Source organism: Cervus elaphus, chromosome 20 (genome assembly GCF_910594005.1).
Source record: "Cervus elaphus chromosome 20, mCerEla1.1, whole genome shotgun sequence".
Taxonomy (NCBI): domain Eukaryota; kingdom Metazoa; phylum Chordata; class Mammalia; order Artiodactyla; family Cervidae; genus Cervus; species Cervus elaphus.
In genome coordinates this window covers 30,975,228-30,995,651 of record NC_057834.1, presented here as the reverse complement: position 1 = coordinate 30,995,651, position 20,424 = coordinate 30,975,228, and the positions used below count along the sequence as shown (strand labels likewise).

At 37.7% G+C, this 20,424-nt stretch overlaps 1 protein-coding gene and 1 non-coding gene across 2 annotated transcripts in view; both read left to right on the top strand.

Annotated features, from left to right (window-relative positions):
• ATF6 (activating transcription factor 6) overlaps positions 1-20,424 on the top strand; it is a 239,690-nt gene that overhangs the window by 89,308 nt on the left and 129,958 nt on the right. The window contains exons 13-15 of the mRNA XM_043878947.1: positions 544-643; positions 11,115-11,182; positions 14,903-15,017. Of these exons, the coding sequence (XP_043734882.1) occupies positions 544-643; positions 11,115-11,182; positions 14,903-15,017 (283 nt within the window). The remainder of the gene's footprint in view (positions 1-543; positions 644-11,114; positions 11,183-14,902; positions 15,018-20,424) is intronic.
• Positions 3,602-3,673, top strand: TRNAY-AUA. The gene has a single exon. It is a non-coding gene; the product is annotated as a tRNA-Tyr (tRNA).

Sequence of the window (20,424 nt, the reverse complement as noted above, 5' to 3'; positions counted from 1 at the left end):
GTAAGCAAAATAAAGGGAAATTATATTTGAATTGGACTTAAAAAAAATTTTTTTTTCCATTTTGGAAAATTTGGATTATAGTACCTTGAAAATTCTCTTTCTGAGCAGTTGATTGATTCTTTTTCTTCTCCCAAAAGAGCATGAGTTTCAAAGGCCTTGATGCATCCATTTGTGGTTAGGAGTCCTATGACTTGTTCTATGCTCTCCAGCATCTCCAGTATTTGTGTGTACATAGTCCAAGAGCAGAAACAGAAATACTTTTTTTTGTGGAGAAACCTTTGCATTCAGTATTTATGTTTGGCAGGTATTTAGCTATGATTTTCTTTGAACTTTGAACTCATGATTGAGGAAACTACCATATAAAAATGCAAGTCATTAAAAACAGCTAACATTAAATGTCTTCGCTTTAAGTCAAAAGAATATTGAATCATTAGGCATTTGGAATGCTCTTCGAAACCTCAGAACATGGTTAAATTCCTTTCCAATCAAAAGTGAAACATCTGTTTCTATGAAATATGTTTAATTAATTAAGCTATTTTATAGGTTAAATCATGAACTTCGAGGATGGGTTCATAGACACGAAGTGGAAAGGACCAAGTCAAGAAGAATGACAAATAATCAACAGAAAACTCGTATTCTTCAGGTTTGTTTCTGCTAGTCTTTAACAACAGTGGCATATTTGTGGGCTTCCTTGGTGGCTGAGATAGTAAAGAATCTGCCTGCAATACAGTGGACCCAGGTTCAATCTTTGGGTTGGGAAGATCCCCTGGAGAAGGAAATGGCAACCCACTCCAGTATCTTGCTGGGAGAATTCTGTGAATAGAGGAGCCTGGCAGGCTACAGTCCATGGGGTCGCTAAGAGTCAGACATGACTGAGCTACTAACACTTTCAGGATTAAGACTTTCACTTTCACCTGGCATACTTGTTAGAAGGCTTCCTGCAGGTGGGTTGCTGTCTTCCCTGGATGATTTGGGAAGCTTGAACTTTAGCCACTTCCTGCTGCCTCCTGCTGCTACTGATGCAGCTGTCATGGCCACTGAAGCCCTCCTCCCAGGTTTCACAACACTCATTTAGCCTTTATAGCACTAGAGCTTCCTGTTCAGGCATGGTGCCCTTTCCTGCTCTGTCTCTCAAATTTGCTTTCAAGTCCAGGGTTCCTACGCATGGGTCTGCGTCACATGTTTTTGGCACAAAAACTTAATAAATGATACTGTTTATCTTCTCTGTTCTTAGAACTTTTCAAATGTAGGACAGCTTGGGATTGAAGGCACATCTCCATGGAGAGCACTTTTGTATTTAGACTTGTAGCACTGTAGGTTATTGACAGCTCTTACTTAGAACCTGTTTAGTTGGGCTTCTATCTTTTTTTTTTTTACCACAAAGCACATTTATAGTCTTTCTGTCATTCCAGTATCCAATACTACTTCTGAATTACTTAGATTTACACATTGCAAGCTCCTAACAAATGTTACCTATGGTAGTAATAATGAGCCAGGTGCTTATTCTGGACTTTGGGAATATAGTAGAGAGTACAATAGAGTCCCTGCCTTCATGGAACTTACATTCTAATGGAAAAGAGAAACTATAAACAAGTCACGTGAAATAAGTCAGACCCAGAAAAGACAGATACTGTATGATCTCATTTACATATGGAATCTTAAAAGAAACACCAAACTCATGGTGGTTGCCAGAGGTGGTGGGTGGAGGGTACAAACGTCTAGTTATGAAATAAAGAAGTCAGAGGGGTGTAGTTCACTGCATGGTAACCTTAGTTAATAATTCCATAGTGTATATTTGAAAATTGGAAGAGAACGGATCTTTTATTTTTTTGGCTGTGCTGGATCTTCGTTGCTGCACACAGGCTTTCTCTAGTTGTGGAGAAGGGGAGCTATTCTCTAGTCTTGGTGTGCAGACTTCTCACTGCAGTGGCTTCTCTTGTTGCAGCGCACAGACTCTAGGTGTACTGGCTTCAGTAGCTGCAGCACGCGAGCTCAGTAGTTGTGATACAAGGGCTTGGTTGTTCCGCAGCATGTGGAGTGTTCCTGGACCAGGGGCAAAACCCGTGTTTCCTGCGTTGGCAGGTGGCTTCTGTTTTTTTGTTTGTTTTAACTTTTTATTTTGTAGTGGGGTATAGTAGATTAACAATGTTGTGATAGTTTCAGGTAAACAGCAAAGGGACTCAGTCATTCATGTATCCATTCTTCCCCCACCTCCCCTCCCATCCAGGCTGCCACATCACATTGAGCAGATTTCCATGTGCTCTACAGTAGATGGCAGGCAGATTCTTATCCGCTGTACCACCAGGGAAATCTGAAAATGGATCTTTAAAGTTCTCATCACGAGGGAAAAGACTAACTAAAAAAAATAAGTAAATAAAAAAAAAATAAGTAAATAAACATTTAAATACACTCAAAATTAAAGGGCTTTCCTGGTGGCTCAGGAAGGAATCTGCCTGCAATGTAGGAAACCTGGGTTTGATCCCTGGGTCGGGAAGACTCCCTGGAGAAGGGAATGGCAAACCACCGTAGTATTCTTGCCTGGAAAATTCCATGGACAGGGGGACCTGGTGGGCTACAATCCATGGTGTTGCAGAGTCAGACCCAACTGAGCGACTTAGACGCTCTGACTCAAAAGTTCTTTAAAGAGAAAAACAGGGCTAGAGTTTGAATTGAGAGTTGAGTAGCAATTTTAGATTGGGTGGTAAGAGAAGCCTTCTCTAAAGAGATTCAACTTGAGTAAGGTATTGTCAAGGTAATTATTACCAGCTGTCACAAGCCTGGCGTGCTGCAGTTCATGGGGGTCACAAAGAGTTGGGCATGACTTAGCAACCAAACAGCAGCAGCTAGCCTCAAAATCTCAGTAGCTGATTGGAATAAAAATTTGTTTCTCACCCACTCAGAGTTTGAGATAGCTCTCTAGAATGGCTTTCCTCCAAGCAGTGACTAAGAAATCCAGGTTCTTCCACATTGTGGCCTCAGCAACTTGAAATCCTTTGCCTCTAGCTTTGGATGTTGGGGAAGAAAGTTTGGAAAATTATGCAAAATATTTTAGGGATAAGACATGACCTTTGCCACTGTTCAGTTGACTAAAAGTCTGTCACTTTCCCTAGGCTCCCTTGCAGTAGGTTTGGCAAATGTTTTCCTATATGCCTGGGAAGAAGAGGGTTTTGGTGAGAACACTGCTTTTGCCATAGGCAGAAAATGGAGGAGCAAATAACATAAAGATTTAGGAGAAAACCTGGAAAAATAGCTTCCAAAGCAAGAGAATAGAAAGTATTAGTGACCCTCAGGAGGAAACAGTTTACATATTTGAGGAACATCAAGAAGTGGAATAAAGCTGGATTAAAAGCTTCCTTGGTGGCGCAGACGGTGAAGAGTCTGCCTGCAGTGCAGAAGACCCAGGTTTTATCCCTGGGTCAGAAAGATCCCCTAGAGAAGGAAATGGAAACCCACTCCAGTATTCTTGCCTGGAAAATCCCATGGACAGAGGAGCGTGGCAAGCTACAGTCCATGGGGTCGCAAAGAGTTGGACACGACTGAGCGACTTCACTTCACTATTCATAGTGATTAAGGGGAGAGTAGCCATAAATGCATAAGGGCTTCCCTGGTAGCTCAGACGGTAAAGCGTCTGCCTATAATGCAGGAGACCCGGGTTCAATCCCTGGGTCGGGAAGATCCCCTGGAGAAGGAAATGGCAACCCACTCCAGTATTCATGCCTGGAAAATCCCATGGACCGAGGAGCCTGGGGGGGCTACAGTCCATGGGGTCGCAAGGAGTCGGACATGACTGAGCGACTTCACTTCCAGGTCCTTTCACTTTCAGCCATAAATGATGTCAGAGAGACAGAAGAGGCTAAATAATATCAAAGCTTATAGACAGTGGTGAGAATTTTGGTTTTCATCCTAGGTGTTAGAGGATAGCCCTGAGAGGATTGAGCAAGGCTGTGACTTGATCTGCTACATAGAGTAGACCATAGCAGGGAACCCATGAGTGAATGCAGAGACCAGTTAAGCCATTTTGGTAGTCTAGGTGAGAGATCATTGCAGCCTGTACTTGTGTGGTAGAGAGGAAGGTGGAGGAAAGTACTTGAATGCCAAATATATTCTGAAAGTATAGCTGATAGAATTTGCTATTATAACATAGAAAGGAATTGGTGGTAATTCCTGTGCTGTAGTTACTGAGTGAATGGTGATGCCGTTCGCCGAGACTGAGACTGGAAAGAGGAGTTGGAGGCAATAAACAGGAGTTTCAGATGTACTACGTTTGAGATGGCTGTCAGACATTCGAGTGGGAAGATCAAGTGGGCGGTCAGATACCCAGTTCTGGAGTTGGGAGGAGAGGCTGAGACTGAAAGTTTAATTTGGGATGATGTCACCTAGAGAGAAAGTGAAAAGAAAAGAGGTAAGGAACTGAACCTTGGAACAACTTCAGTGTTAGAGGCTAAAAGGCAAGCAAACGTCAGCACTTGAGAAGGAAGAGGAGTGACTGACCAGTAGAATAGGAAAAAATGTAGGATAGTTGTGTCCAAAAACCCAAGCAAAGAAAGATTTTAGAGAAGAGGATGTGATTTACTGTTATTGAGAAATTACCATTGGATTTGATTATTAGAACTTGTTAGTGACTTTGATGTGTTTCCCAGGTGGCTCAGTGATAAAGAATCCACCCGCCAAGCAGGACATGCGTGGGTTTGATCCGTGGGTTGGAAAGATCCCCTGGACTAGGAAATGGCAACCCACGCCAGTATTCTTGCCTGGGAAATCCCATGGACAGAGGAGCCAGGCAGGCTACAGTCCATGGCTTAGCAGAAGAATTGTACATGATTTAGTGACTTAGCATCAACAACAAGTGACTGATGAAAGTTGTCTCACTGAAGAGTGGTAATGACAAAAGACTGCTTGATGTGGGTTCAGGAGGTAAAAATAGAATGAGAAGATTACTTCAGGATGATTCCCATTAATGGAAACAGAAACGGAGTGGCTGTAAGAATCGAGACGTTTCATTTTGGGATGGGATGTGTTTCATCGGTTTACCTGGTTATATGCTAATGGAACGCCTTAACTATTTGATTACGTGGAAACTAATTGGAAGCAGTATGTATGTTCTAAAGTACATTAAAAGGATATTGAGAAACATGGGCTTTTAACCATTAAGGGACTGTTTTCATCTATAAAATAATGAGGGTTAGTCTAAATGAGCTTAAGCTCTGACATTGAGAGTCTCTGATTATCCAGTGTGTCTTTCTCTGGGCCACTCACCTTTTGTTCACCTATCATAGCAACTTTATTTGTTGGTAGTACTTCTGGAGGCTACAGGCAATCATTACTAATGTCATAGTTACCTCAAAGTCCCAAAGCTGCTTACTCGCATTGGAATATAATGTCTAGTACTGCCAAAACTCACATCTGCCAAAGCCTACAAGTTAGTTGCCTCCATGGCCAGAGAAAAAATGAACTCTGTTTCCCTTCTGCTTTCCAAATCTGGTGCAAGTGAATATTATTGGTAGAACCTAAATTATAACTAGACCCTGGTAGCAAAAAAGTTTGGGTAATATAGTTGTCAGGCTTTCATCCTTTGTTATACAGGGAAGAGCAACAAGGGAGCAGGAAGAGATTATTGCCAATGGAGAATTCCACACAGCTGGCAAAATGGGCTTTATAAAAAATAGATTAAATCATTGGCCTAAGTAAGTTTTTTGCCTTATCTTTTGACATATTTTTTCATGTTACTCTTTCCATAAATAAGCAGAGAGTTAACTTTGTAAGGGTGCTTGGTGTTCTTTAATCTTACAGAAATTTTAGTGGAAGATAAAGAATTTTGCTTTAATTTCATGGCTTTTGAACATTTGGAGATTTGTAGTTTAAAATCTTATCTCTTTCTCTGTTATCTTGGGTACATATATTTTTAGTAGGGAGCTTAGGTAATGGTAAAAAATGGGAGTCTTAGCTATTACAGAAAAAAGGAATGACAAGGATAAATCTGTGTTTTTGCTTTTTTTTTTTTTTTTTCCATTTACTTTTATTAGTTGGAAGTTCTTGGTCAGCTAGGGGAAGAAGAGTCATTCTGCTTCTGCTGTTGTTGGTACCAAAGCATACAAAGAGTTCATCTGGTTTTATTTCTTAGTATACAAAACCTATATCTACTCTGCTTAGTCTTCTTTGCTCATTTCGACCTTCTTGTGCAAAGGACCTAATAGTCCAATAAGGTATTCTATAAATTTGACAAATGAACATTATTTTTTAAATTTCTGTCATCTCTAAGCCTTATATTCTTGATTTAATTTGTCCCATTTCATGATTCTACCCTCTTCCTGGACTGTGAGTTATTAGAAAAGATAAAGGGGCAAATTAGTAAAAATATCTTTCCAAATGAAGGCAAAATAAAGACATTTCAGACAGATAAAAACTGAGATAATTTGTCTCCAGAAGATCTGCACTATAAGAAATACTAGCATGAGTTTTTCAGACTAAGGGAAATGGTACCAGACAGAACACCAGATTATCAACAGTGAAAAAGCACCACAATGGGTAAAATATCTGGATAAAAATAAATGGCTGTTTTTTTTTTTTATTGTTTGTTTTTAGTATCTTTATTTTATTTGTGTATATCAAAGTCTTTAAAAGAGTATTATCTTTAAAAAAAAAACCTTTTTATTTTGTATTGGGGTATAGCTGATTTGTTAACAATGTGATAGTTTCAGTTGAGCAATGAAGGGACTCAGCCATACATATGCATGTATCCATTCTCCCCCACACTCCCCTAGGAGTGGCATCCAGGCGGCCACATAACATTGAGCAGAGTTCCATGTGCTATATACACAGTAGGTCCTTGTTGGTTATCTGTTTTAAGTACAGCAATGTGTACATGTCCATCCCAAGCTCCCTAACTATCCCTTTACCGATTTTCTGAGTGTCTTTTTGTTTTGTAAGTTCATTTTTATCATGTCTTTTTAGAAAAAAAGATTCCACATTTAAGGGATGTCATATGATTTTTCTCTTTCTCTGTCTGACTTAACTTCACTCACTATGACAATCCTTTGGTCCATCCATGTTGCTGCAAAATGGCATGATTTCATTCTTTTTAACGGCTAAGTAATATTCCAGTGCATATGTGTACCCCATCTGCTTTATTCATTCCTCTGTTGATAGACATTTAGGTTGCTTCCATGTCTTGGCTATTGTAAACAGTACTGCAATGAATATTGGGGTGCATGTGTCATTTGAGATCATGTTTTTCTCCAAATATATGCCCAGGAGTGGGATTGCAGGGTCATATGGTAGCTCTGTTTTTAGTTTTTTAAGGAACCTCCATACTGTTCTTCACACTGGCTGTAACAATTTAAATTCCCACCAACAGTGTGGGAGGGTTCCCTTCTCTCTACACCTTCTCTAGCATTTATTGTTTGTGGATTTTTTGATGATAGCCATTTTGATGATTAACCATGTTGAACATCTTTTCAGGTGTCTCTTGACCATCTATATGCCTTCATTGGAGAAATGTCTGTTTAGGTCTTCTGCCTATTTTTTTACTGGATTGTCTGTTTTGATGCTGTTAAGCATCATGAGCTGTTTGTAAATTTTGGAGACTAATCCCTTGTCAGTCACATCATTTGTAAATATTTCTCCCAATCTATGGGTTGTCTTTTTGTCTTCTTTATTGTTTCCTTTTCTGTGTAAAAGTTTTTGAGTTTAAGTAGGTGTCATTTGTTTGTTTTATTTCCATTATTCTGGGAGACAGATCGAAAAATATACTGCTACGATTTATGTCAGAGTCTTCTGCCTATGTTTTCCTCTAGTAGTTTTATAGTGTCCAGTCTCACATTTAGGTCTTTAATCCACTTTGAGCTTATTTTCATGTATGGTATTAAAGAATGATCTTATTTCTTTTTTTTACATGTAGTGGTCCTATTTTCCTGGCACCATTTGTTGAAGAGACTGTTTTTTTTTTTAATACTGTGTATTCTTGCCTCCTTTGTCATAAATTGACCATAGGTGCATGGGTTCATTTCTGGTTTTTCTGTCCTGTTCCATTGATCAATATTTCTATTTTTGTGCCAGTATCATACTCTTTTGATGACTATAGCTTTATAGTATAGCCTGAAGTCAGGGACCCTGATTCTTCCAGCTCCATTTTTTTTTTTTTTTCAGCATCGCGTTAGCTATTTGGGATCTTAAAAAGACTGTTTTAAAAGCAAAACTTATAGCAGCTTGTTGTGGGGTTTATAGTTTGTTTAGATGTAAAATATAGGATAATAAGAACAAAAAGGGAGGGGGATAAGTGGAATTATACTCTTATAAAGTTTTTATATTGTTCAAGTAATATTTGAAGGTAGACTGGTAGCTTAAAGATCAAAGTATAATCTCTAGAGCAACCACTAAAAATGAACACAAGGAGTAGCTAAAAAGGTGATATCGGCAGTAAAAATGGAATGCTAAAAAAGTGTATATTTCAGCCAAAAGAATAAACAAATAGAAAATATATACCAGGGTAGTAGAAACAAACTCAGTTATATTAGTAATTAAAGTTAATGGCCTAAGCATATCAATTAAAAGGGAGAAATTATCAAACTAGATTTTTTAAAAGGGAAGACTCAACTATATGCTGTTTGCAAGAAATGACATTTTAAACATAAAGACACAGACAGATGCAAAATAAAGGGTGAAGTGTGTTCTGTGTGCAAACACTAAGCATTAGAATGCTGATGTGGCTATGTTAGTCAAACAAAGTAGACAGAGAATATTACAGAAGACAAAGAAATTTTATATTGAGAGAAGGAGCATTAAATCAAGAAGTTCTAACAAACTAAATGTATAGACTCCAAACAATAAAGTTTCAAAAACATAATGCAGAAAAATGACAGAACTAAAGGGAAAAACAAATCTACAACATAATTGGAGAGTTTAACATCTTTCTCACTTCTATGTAAATGTCTCACTTTTTTTTCTAATTGTAACCTTGTGCTGAGTCCACAGAGCTAAAAATGTGGAAGTTCATGGCCAAATTTTCACAAGTCCCTTTGTTTATTGGTATAAATCTTGCATGGGTAAATGGCATGTTCAGTTTCTCTTTGCGTGCTGCCTCTATAAGTAACTCAGGTTTCTTTAAAGCCTACCCACTCATTTCTGAGCCTATGGAAAGAAGTCTGGCTTTTTTCTAACTTCTGTGCTTATTTCATATGTGCTAAAGTAGCAAAATCATTTAAAATTCATCAGCTATTTAATCTGTTTATTTTAAAATTTGTATTATCCACTAGCTGTAGTTTAATTTTGGCTTTATGTACTACTTGATAAGCATTATCAGTAAGTATAATATTTTATTGTTTAAGTATCTTTTTCTTTTCATTTTATGTGTGCTCTTTTTATTTTTGTTTAATGCATTTTTGAGCACTTACTATATTTAAGACCTATATTAGTTTTTCATAAAATAAGACCCTTGACTTGTTACAGAGCCAGGAATTGGAAGCCCTCTATTCATCCCTGCATATTGGTTCCATCTACCACCAAACAAAATTGTTCCCTCTTCTCTTCCCTTAACCCTTTGTATATTCTTGTGTTTTAGCATTATACTGTGTTGTCTTCCCAGTTACACTGCAAACTTCTTGATGGCAGAAGTCAAATTCTGTAGCACCTGTACATGTAGTAGGCACATTCTGTGAAAGGTTGATTGCTGAAGGAAGAATGGGTGGATACAGTAACAAACAAATGCTGGTAATCTTGTGATTAAACAGTTAGTTCTGAGAAGGCAGTGGCAACTCACTCCAGTACTCTTGCCTGGAAAATCCCATGGACGGAGGAGCCTGGTAGGCTGCGGTCCATGGGGTCGCTAAGAGTCGGGACACGACTGAGCAACTTCACTTTCACTTTTCACTTTCACGCATTGGAGAAGGAAATGGCAACCCACTCCAGTGTTCTTGCCTGGAGAATCCCAGGGATGGGGAAGCCTGGTGGGCTGCTGTCTATGGGGTCGCACAGAGCCAGACACGACTGAAGTGTCTTAGCAAACAGTTAGTTAAGTCACTGACAAGGTAATAGTGAAGTCAGTTCCTAATGTGTTCTTGAACTCTGATAGTCTTATAATACTTGTTTGAAGATCAGTTTACCAAGCTGCCGGGGTATGTAAGAAGACACAGTGCAGGGCAGATGCTAAGTGGGAGACAGGTTTCTCCTGTAGTCTGTGAAGACCACTAGTGGTTCCAGAAGGCTAAGAGTCATTGGTGAGGTCTCTTTAGTGATGGACTGGTCTATAGGTCTGTATTTAGGCATGCAGATCTTTGTGTTTACTCAAAGTAAATAGTAGGATCTAGTTTTGTTATGGACCTTTCATACTTTGGGCTTCCCTTGTGGCTCAGCTGGCAAAGAATCTGCCTGCAATGTGGGAGATGTGTCCCTGGGTTGGGAAGATCGCCTGGAGAAGGGAAAGGCTACACACTCCAGTATTCTGGCCTAGAAAATTCCATGGACTGTATAGTCCATGGGGTCAGCAAAGAGCCTGATATGACTGACTTTCACTTTCTTTTCATACTTTAAGAAATTTTCATTGGGAAAATAATTATTTGAGACAAACACAAGTTGTTAATGATTTCCCTGGTGGCTCTGACAGTAAGAATCTCCCCACAGTGCAGTCAATCTGGGTTTGATCCCTGGGTTGGGAAGATCCCCTGGAGAAGGGAATGGCTACACACTCCAGTATTCTTGCCTGGAGAATTCCATGGACAGGGGAGCCTGCTGGGCTGTAGCCCATGGAATCGCAAAGAATCAGACATGCCTGAGTGACTAATGCTTAAGTTGTTATACATTCAGTAATACTTGTATGAGTGGGTCATAAAACCTGTGATACTTGGACTAAGATTTGTGGCTATATCTTGAATATATATGGGAAGACCCTTAAATGTCTTACTGTCCATAAGACACATCTTTCAGCTCAGAATATGACCAAATGAGTTCTAATTTCTTTATTGGTATTTAGTTATGTAAACTTAATATGTCAGAATATTCATGAAAAAATATTTAAGAATACTTTAATGAAGTTTAGTAAATGTAAATATAGAATGAGTCAATATAGGAAACTATTCATATCATTTCATTATGTAACATTAAAACATTTTCTTTTCTTTCAGGGTGCTCTGGAACAGGGCTCAAATTCTCAGCTCATGGCTGTCCAATACACAGAAACCACTAGTATCAGGTAAGAAAGTGTGGAGGCTCTTGGTTAAGGAGTTCTAAATGCGTAGTATTTCAGTAAAGTTGAAATGGACACTTTGCTTCCATCTTAAACTTGTTCTCATCATTATCTTATAGAAGTAGATTGTTCAGATACATGTAGTAACTAATAGATCTCTGTAACCAGAATATTTCATTCAACTACTATGTGTGTGTTAAAAATATATTCATTTTTTGACACATTATTATTATGGTGTATTATTTCTTCATTAGTTAAAAATGTTTTTAATTTCTCAGTTCAGTCACTAAGTCGTGTCCAACTCTTTGACCCCATGGACTGCAGCACGCCAGGCCTCCCTGTCCATCACCAACTCCTGGAGTTTACTCAAACTCATTTCCATTGAGTCGGTGATGCCATCCAACAATCTCATCCTCTGTTGTCCCCTTCTCCTCCTGCCTTGAATCTTTCCCAGCATCAGGGTCTTTTCAAATGAGTCAGTTCTTCACATCAGGTGGCCAAAGTATTGGAGTTTTAGCTTCAGCATGAGTCCTTCCAATGAATATTCAGGACTGATTTCCTTTAGGATGGAATGGTTGGATTTCCTTGCAGTCCAAGGGACTCTCAAGAGTCTTCTCTAACACCACAGTTCAAAAGCATCAATTCTTCGGTGTTCAGCTTTCTTTATAGTCCAACTCTCACATCCATACATGACTACTGGAAAAAACATAGCTTTGACTAGACGGACTTTTTTGGCAAAGTAATGTCTCTGCTTTTTAATAATCTGTCTAGGTTGGTCATAACTTTTCTTCCAAGGAGCAAGCGTCTTTTAATTTCATGGCTGCAGTCACCATTTGCTGTGATTTTGAAGCCCCAAAAATAAAGTCTCTTACTGTTTCCACTGTTTCCCCATCTATTTGCCATGAACTGATGGTACCAGATGACATGATCTTGGTTTTCTGAATGTTGAGCTTTAAGCCAACATTTTCACTCTCCTCTTTTATTTTCATCAAGAGGCTCTTCAGTTCTTCTTAGCTTTCTGCCATAAGGGTGGTGTCATCTGCATGTCTGAGGTTATTTATATTTCTCCTGGCAATCTTGATTCGCTTGTGCTTCCTCCAGCCCAGCGTTTCTCATGATGTACTCTGCATATAAGTTAAATAAGCAGGGTGACAATATACAGCCTTGACGTACTCCTTGTCCTATTTGGAACCAGTCTATTGTTCCATGTCCAGTTGTAACTCTCTTGCTTTTTTGATGATCCAACAGATGTTGGCAGTTTGATCTCTGGTTCCTCTACCTTTTCCAAATCCATCCTGAACCTCTGAAATTTCACAGTTCACATACCGTTGAAGCCTGGCTTGGAAAATTTTGAGCATTACTTTACTAGGGTGTGAGATGAGTGCAATTGTGCGGCAGTTTGAGCATTCTTTGGGATTGCCTTTCTTTGGGATTAGAATGAAAACTGACCTTTTCCAGTCCTGTGGCCACTGCTGAGTTTTCCAAATTTGCTGGCATATTGAGTGCAGCACTTTCAAAGCATCATGTTTTAGGATTTGAAATAGCTCAACTGGAATTCCATCACCTCCACTAGCTTTGTTCGTAGTGATGCTTCCTAAGGCCCACTTGACTTCACATTCCAGGATGTCTGGCTCTAGTCTGGTGATCACACCATCGTGATTACCTGCATCGTGAAGATCTTTTTTGTACAGTTCTTCTGTGTATTCTTGCCACCTCTTCTTAATATCTTCTACTTCTGTTAGATCCATACCATTTCAGTCCTTTATTGTGTCCATCTTTGCATGACATGTCCCCTTGGTATCTCTAATTTTCTTGAAGAGATCTCTAGACTTTCCCATTCTTTTGTTTTCCTCTGTTTCTTTGCACTGGTCACTGAGGAAGGCTTTCTTATCTCTCCTTGTTATTCTTTGGAGCTCTGCATTCAAATGGATATATCTTTCCTTTTCTCCTTCGCTTTTTGCTTCTCTTCTTTTCACAGCTATCTATAAGGCCTCCTCAGACAACCATTTTGCCTTTTTGCACTTCTTTTAATCTCAAACTTGCTATTTAAAACTGAAAACTGCTTGAACCTAAACTGCTATTTAAAAAACAGTTTTTAAAAAATGTTTTAAAGTGAATTATAATTGATCTTCTTTATTCACACATTCTGTATTTATGTATTTCTCTTACTGGAGAAAATTTATTTTTACCCCCAGTCAGTACTCAAGGTACTTTCATGGTCATTTGCTTTCCCAGGTGAATTTCAGCAAACTAGTACTTTGGCTTCCTATTTCAGCTCTCATACTATAAACACTTGTCCTTTCCGAGATATATTTAGTGCCATATTTTTTACATTCTATGATTTTTGCTTGTAAATTCATCATTTAAAATTGCCCCCAAGCATAGTTCTGAAGTGTGCTGCCTAGTGTTTGTAAGAGCTTGAGAAAGCTGTATGGTGCCATGTAGAGAAAATATGTGTTAGATAAACTTCATTTGTACACGGGTTATAACGCTGTTGACTGTGAGTGCTTTGCTAATGAGTGAACAGTATTTGTTAAAGAAAATGTCTTTAAATGGAAACATATAAAGCAAGGTTATATGTTGATCAGTTAACAATAATGCTGTAACTAAGGGCTCACGGGAACCTGACCTGTATTTCCCTTAGGAGAGTGGTTCAGTGTTTTCTCATTCAGAGTTCACACTGACTTTACAGAACATAACTACCGTAAATAATAAGAGCTGTTTAGGCAAAATATTATAGTTAGAAATGGCCTATTGAGTACATGAAATTATTTCAGAGGAAGTTTTTATGGCTCATTTTTAATTTCCTTTTAGGTCAGTCTTTCCCTCTTGTTAATAAAAGTTTGAAGACATAGAAGAACCTATAAGAATTAAATATGTATGATTTTTGTTTTTGAAGAAAAATAAACATTTTTTTACTCTCTTTAACTTTTGGGTGTTAGCTTACTGTGCTAAACAATAAAAGACTCTGAAAATATTAGTAAGATCTATATCAATACCATTTGAGTACATCTTTTGGGATATGATGTGGTTTGAGGTGTTACATTTTTAGATATAATTTTACCAAGGCACTGACATGATACTTTTAATATCTATGGCTAATAATTGTTGAGTGACTCCTATGGAACAGGACCCATAGGAGTAACATGCTTGGTACTAACATCTCTGACCCCAGTGACAGTCCTGAAAGGTTTATGTGGTTACCCTCTTTTTACTGATGAGGAAAATGAAGTTGCTCAGGGATGGATTTCCCCCAGAATGCCCAGTTGAGGGGTGGAACAGGAATTCAGAGACAGGTATATTTGTTTTCAAATCCTAAGCTCTTTTCCACCTTTTGTACAGCCTCATAGGCAAGTGTGCTTTCACAGATTTGACAGAATGGTGAAAAAGAACTTTTCTTCAGACTTAAGTTTTGTTACCGAAATTTTAAAATCATGCAAACTGATGCAGAAGTCTATTTTCTGGTACTTCTGTTGTTTTCACATACTTTGCAATGCACTTGACTGTCTGGTACATTTTAGAGCCTTGATTAAGAAATGAGAGTTTAGCTTTAGTGAACTAGATCTTAGTTTTTCAAAATGTTATTATAAAAATTGCTGCCAAAATGCTACTAATGTTTTGGTTGAGAGAGATTCTTATGATTCAGATATCACCTTAGATTAGGAAGCATTTTGAGAGGATAGAAATTCATCAGTTTAAGAGCATTTTGCCATTTTCTTACTTCAGCAGGAACTCAGGGAGTGAGCTACAGGTATATTATGCTTCACCCAGAAGTTATCAAGACTTCTTTGAAGCCATCCGCAGAAGGGGAGACACGTTTTATGTTGTGTCGTTTCGAAGGGTAAGTTCATTTTGAAAGAATAGAAGATGTTTTTGAATACTGGCTGTACATAAGGCATTGGACTGAATACTGTGGAAGATAAAAAATATATGGGATAGGAAGCAATATAAAATAAATTGTATGAGTGGAACACTCTAAGTGCTATAATACAAACTTGACTTTGAGCTGTTCAAGTTATGAAGAGGAACATGGAGTTGATACCAGACAATATTTAGAAAATATAAGATGCTTATTGATTTTTATTCTTTGTTGTCCCTATAGCCATATTGTTTGTTTATAACTAAAGGAGAAGTAAAAACATAAAAATTTCTTTTTAGGCTTTATGGTGGTTTTCCCATTTGGTTATTAGAAAGTAGACTTCCTAAATTTTAGCTTAATATGAGTTATGGGCTGATTAATACATTACTTGTGGAATGTTTGGATATATGTGACTGAGACTTTATATTCTTTTCTCTCTCCTTCATTAAGCATTTACTCTTATTAGTGAAGAATGTGTAAGATAATTAGTCACTTATGCAAAAGAAAGTGTTTATATGACCACTTCTGAATGTTACAAATGTTAGACTAAATGGGGTGAAATGCATAGCTTATTTTCATGCCATCTACTTTTCCTCTAAAATGAAAATACATTTTTCATAGACTTGCCATTTGAATATCTCTGTTAAAGTATTGTATGTTAAACCAGCAACACATGAATAGGTTAGAATTCCTTGGTAGTTTGTATCCTAGGTTTTCCTTTTTCTTTTTTTTAAAGAATGTAGAGAGGCATGATAGAAATAAGCATATGCTGACAATAAACGATTCATTCTCTCATTATGGTCACAACTCACTATCACTGAAATTTTCAGTTAATTCTTTTCCTGAAGTATAAACATCTAGCGGCTCAGAATTTTGGACTTGAAGATTAGGGTAGTCAAACATTTCATGTATGTGTGGTCGTTAATCAAATGTGTTAGGAGATTTGGGATACTGTAGTGAAGGTATCTCATAACTTCTGCCTTTTCTCAAGAATTCCCTGTGCTCAGTCTGTTCTCTCAGATGTAGCTGGTGTATTTCTATACTGCACCAGCCTCAAAGTTCATTTTCAGCAGCAAGGGGGCAGCTGAAAACAGGGTTTCGGCAAGGCTCCAGCTGTATTGGCTGATGAGAACTTATTGTTGCTTTGGGTTGACACTGTCATGTTGGGGGGAAATGTAAATGGGATCCAGCACTATGAAGAAGAGACTTAATGGGTGTTAAGACTTGAAGGAATGTGTTGATGTATATATATAATGAATATAACCACAAAAGAAACACTGAAATAGCTGAATACTTTTTCATAGGTTTGGGATAATTTCTGTATTATTTGATGAAAACAGTACAGTATACATTAAAAGTAGCAATTGTCAAGCCACAGATTGACATCATAACTAGTAACAATTTTCTAGGGAGGAGAACAAGTATTTGTTATGAAGAAAATTATTGTAGCCTTAAAAGGACTGTGTTTTTACAAAGGAAGATGAATACTGTTCTTTTTTTTAATGAATACATTACATTTCTTACATCTGTAAAAGCTACTTCTCATTAGTTTGCTGTGAAAAGTGCTACTAGAAAATTTTTTGTCACCCTCCCTCCAATCTTCTGATGTTCTGGAAGGAACTGTCTCATGTTTAAGAAAACTGTTGGACTCTCTCACATTCTGTTTAAGTTTTTCATTTCCTAATTACTGATTTATCATATCTTAGTGTTTTGTATCAAGGAAAAGTGAGGATAAGCATGAACTTAACTAGATAACAGTCGAAGTTGTTAGAGAGAGATAGCATCCTTTTTTACTTTTTCTTGCTTTATTTTGTTTCAAAGTAGGGATAAGGAAGTTAATTTTATCATCATGACTATGTCATTGGACAAGAATTTGATTCTTAAATCCAGGGTTGTTCTTTTTGTTCTTGCTAAAGTGAAAATGAGAGACATAATGATCTCATGCTTACATGCTTAGTTTTCTTTTCCATTTTTTTCAGTATAAAATATTCTAACAGTTTTATCAAAAAGGCAAGTGGCATCATTTCTTGTGCAGAAAGATGTAGAAATCCCAATAAAAATAAATAAGGGGATAAAAGGAAAGATGTAGAAGTCTCACTCAGGCTCTTAATTTCATTGACAGAAGTTACTGTAATTGCTACTGTGTGACTGCATTAGAAACTAAGAAGTATAGGAATTTTGATGCCCCCAGATTTTGCTTAGTATAAATGAAAATTAACAGAGCCAATAAGCAAACCATATTATTTTATTTTATAATTGGACATGTGTTTAACAAATATTTTAATATTTAAAAAAGTAGATGTAGCTATTGACTGTTTAGTATACCATTATTTAATAAACCAACTCATACATTTCATAGCTTGGAATGTATACTTGTCGTCATGGAAAATTAGAATAGTGGCTTGTTGTCATTCGTGATTCAACAGCAGCTCCAGTAATTCCACTTTAGTCTTTTTCTCACATATCTTATTCAGACTCCCCAAACATAAAAGAGAGTTTGATTATATATATATAATTATATGGAATTTCTGCAGTAATCTGGCTCATGATCCATGGTCCATTCATTTGTGACCAAGGAAATAGGGTGGATTTCTTTAAATGTACCAGCAAGTTTGTGCAGAAGGAATAGCTTGGACCACTAGTCTGAGAAAAAGATTGTGATGAGCCATTAGAGCTTCATTAACTGTTTATTGTATCATATAACACCTGCTTTTGTAAAAAAAAGTTCCTTCTTTATTGGTCCCTAGTTTTTTGGTCTCAAAGGCTTGTATTCTCATGTGTATCACAAGCCTCTGAAAGACAGGAAGTGTCATATGCTTTTTTATTATTACAACTGACTCTCAGCACAATGCCAGTCACTGGTGTTTATTGAACAAAACAATTTTATGTATGGTTCACTAAGGGAAGTCACAGTGATGAAAGTTCATTGTTTTTCATAATCATTTAAGGTGTATATTTACATCTGTTTTGCTTAGAGTAATTTAAATCTATTTTGCGGATCTAAGAAGTAACATGGGCAGTGCCAAATTCCAGCAGAAAGTTCAGTTAGAGATGACCTGTCTTTGCTTTATTTATGGTTGTACTAGCCAGAGATGTATCAGCTTTGTGCTTATCTCTTAATCTAAACTTTAAAGCTAAGAAAAAAATCACCTTGGTGGAATTATTGGAGTGGATTGTTGTTAGACCTCATTGCTTTTTTTTTGTGGAGAAGGGTTGGTGTCTAGTATCTCTTCAGATTCAAGCAGCATGAACCAGAACCTTGTAACTTTGGACAAAGAGTAAGAAAGACTCTAATAGTTCAGAAAGGTTGACTGGTGATGTTAAAGATTCAAAATGTTTGCCAAAGGTTTATTCCCACGGAAGGCCATAAAGGAGAGTTTCACAGAATGACAATGACATTTTCTAAATTAATGCCTAAAGTAATTCCTAATATATGCTTAGAAGAGTGGCATATTTTCTTAATGTATATGATTTATTTCTTGGAAATTTTTTAGTATATAACTTTATATAAAATCTTCAGAGGCAAGAGGACTTTCTTTAGTAATCAAAGGAAATTAGTGTATAAAGTCTGCTTCAAAAGGATACAGCTCCTTTTGTTTTGGGACTTCACAACTACACATGGATCTTGGAGTTTGGCCATTTACTTATCTCTGCTTTCATGGCCTTTTAGCCAGATTCCTTCTCTGGCTGAAAAAAGAAGTGACTAAATGAATTTGGAAAAATACTTGCTATTTTAAAAATATGTCTTTCAAAGAATTAATCTCAAAAATATATGAGCAACTCCTGCAGCTCAATTCCAGAAAAATAAACGACCCAATCAAAAAATGGGCCAAAGAACTAAACAGACATTTCTCCAAAGAAGACATACAGATGACTAACAAACACATGAAAAGATGCTCAACATCACTCATTATCAGAGCAATGCAAATCAAAACCACAATGAGGTACCATTTCACGCCAGGCAGAATGGCTGCTATCAAAAAGTCTACAAACAATAAATGCTGGAGAGGGTGTGGAGAAAAGGGAACCCTCTTACACTGTTGGTGGCAATGCAAACTAGTACAGCCATTATGGAGAACAGTGTGGAGATTCCTTAAAAAATTGGAAACAGAACTGCCATACGACCCAGCTATCCCACTGCTAGGCATATTCACCGAGTAAACCAGAATTGAAAGAGACACGTGTACCCCGGTGTTCATCACAGCACAATTTACAATAGCCAGGACGTGGAAGCAACCTAGATGTCCATCGGCAGACAAATGGATAAGAAAGCTGTGGTACATATACACGTTGGAATATTACTTAGCCATTAAAAAGAATGCATTTGAATCAGTTGTAATGAAGTGGATGAAACTGGAGCCTGTTATACAGAGCGAAGTAAGTCAGAAAAAAGGACACCAATACAGTATGCTGCTGCTGCTGCTGCTGCTGCTAAGTCGTTTCAGTCATGTCCGACTCTGTGCGACCCCAAAAATGGCAGCCCACCAGGCTCCCCCATCCTTTGGATTCTCCAGGCAAGAACACTGCAGTGGGTTGCCATTTCCTTCCCCAGTGCATGAAAGTGAAAAGTGAAAGGGAAGTCGCTCAGTCGTGTCCGACTCTTAGCGATCCCATGGACTGCAGCCCACCAGGCTCCTCCATCCATGGGATTTTCCAGGCAAGAGTACTGGAGTGGGGTGCCATTGCCTCTCCACCAACAGAGTATACTAACGCATATATATGGAATTTAGAAAGATGGTAACAATGACCCTATATGCGAGACAGCAGAAGAGACACAGATGTAAAGAACAGACTTTTGGACTCTGTGGGAGAAGGAGAGGGTGGGATGATTTGAGAGAATAACATTGAAATATGTATATTATCATATGTGAAATAGATCGCCAGTCCAGGTTCGATGCATGAGACAGGGTGCTCAGGGCTGGTGCACTGGGATGACCCTGAGGGATGGGATGGGGAGGGAGGTGGGAGGGGAGTTCAGGATGGGGAACACATGTACACCCATGGCTGATTCATGTCAATGTATGGCAAAAACCACCACAATACTGTAATTAGCCTCCAATTAAAATAAATTTTTTAAAAAATATCTTTTCTTAGAAGTGAGAGACTTAAAAAAAAATCCTTATTTTAGAAGGCTTTTTTCCAAATAATTTGTTAGCTTACTTTAAGATATACTGTTATTCAGGTCTTAAGCACCTTATAAAAAATGGAACAGAGCTGTCTGAGGATCCACTTAACCTAAGTTTAGTTAATGATTATATCAAGAACATTATATGTCCATTTTCTTCTTCATTCATATACAAATAGGGATACCTTTAATGTATACAGCCATTATAGTTTACTTTCCCATTCCAGTCCCCTATAATGAAAAGGACATCTTTTTTGGGTGTTA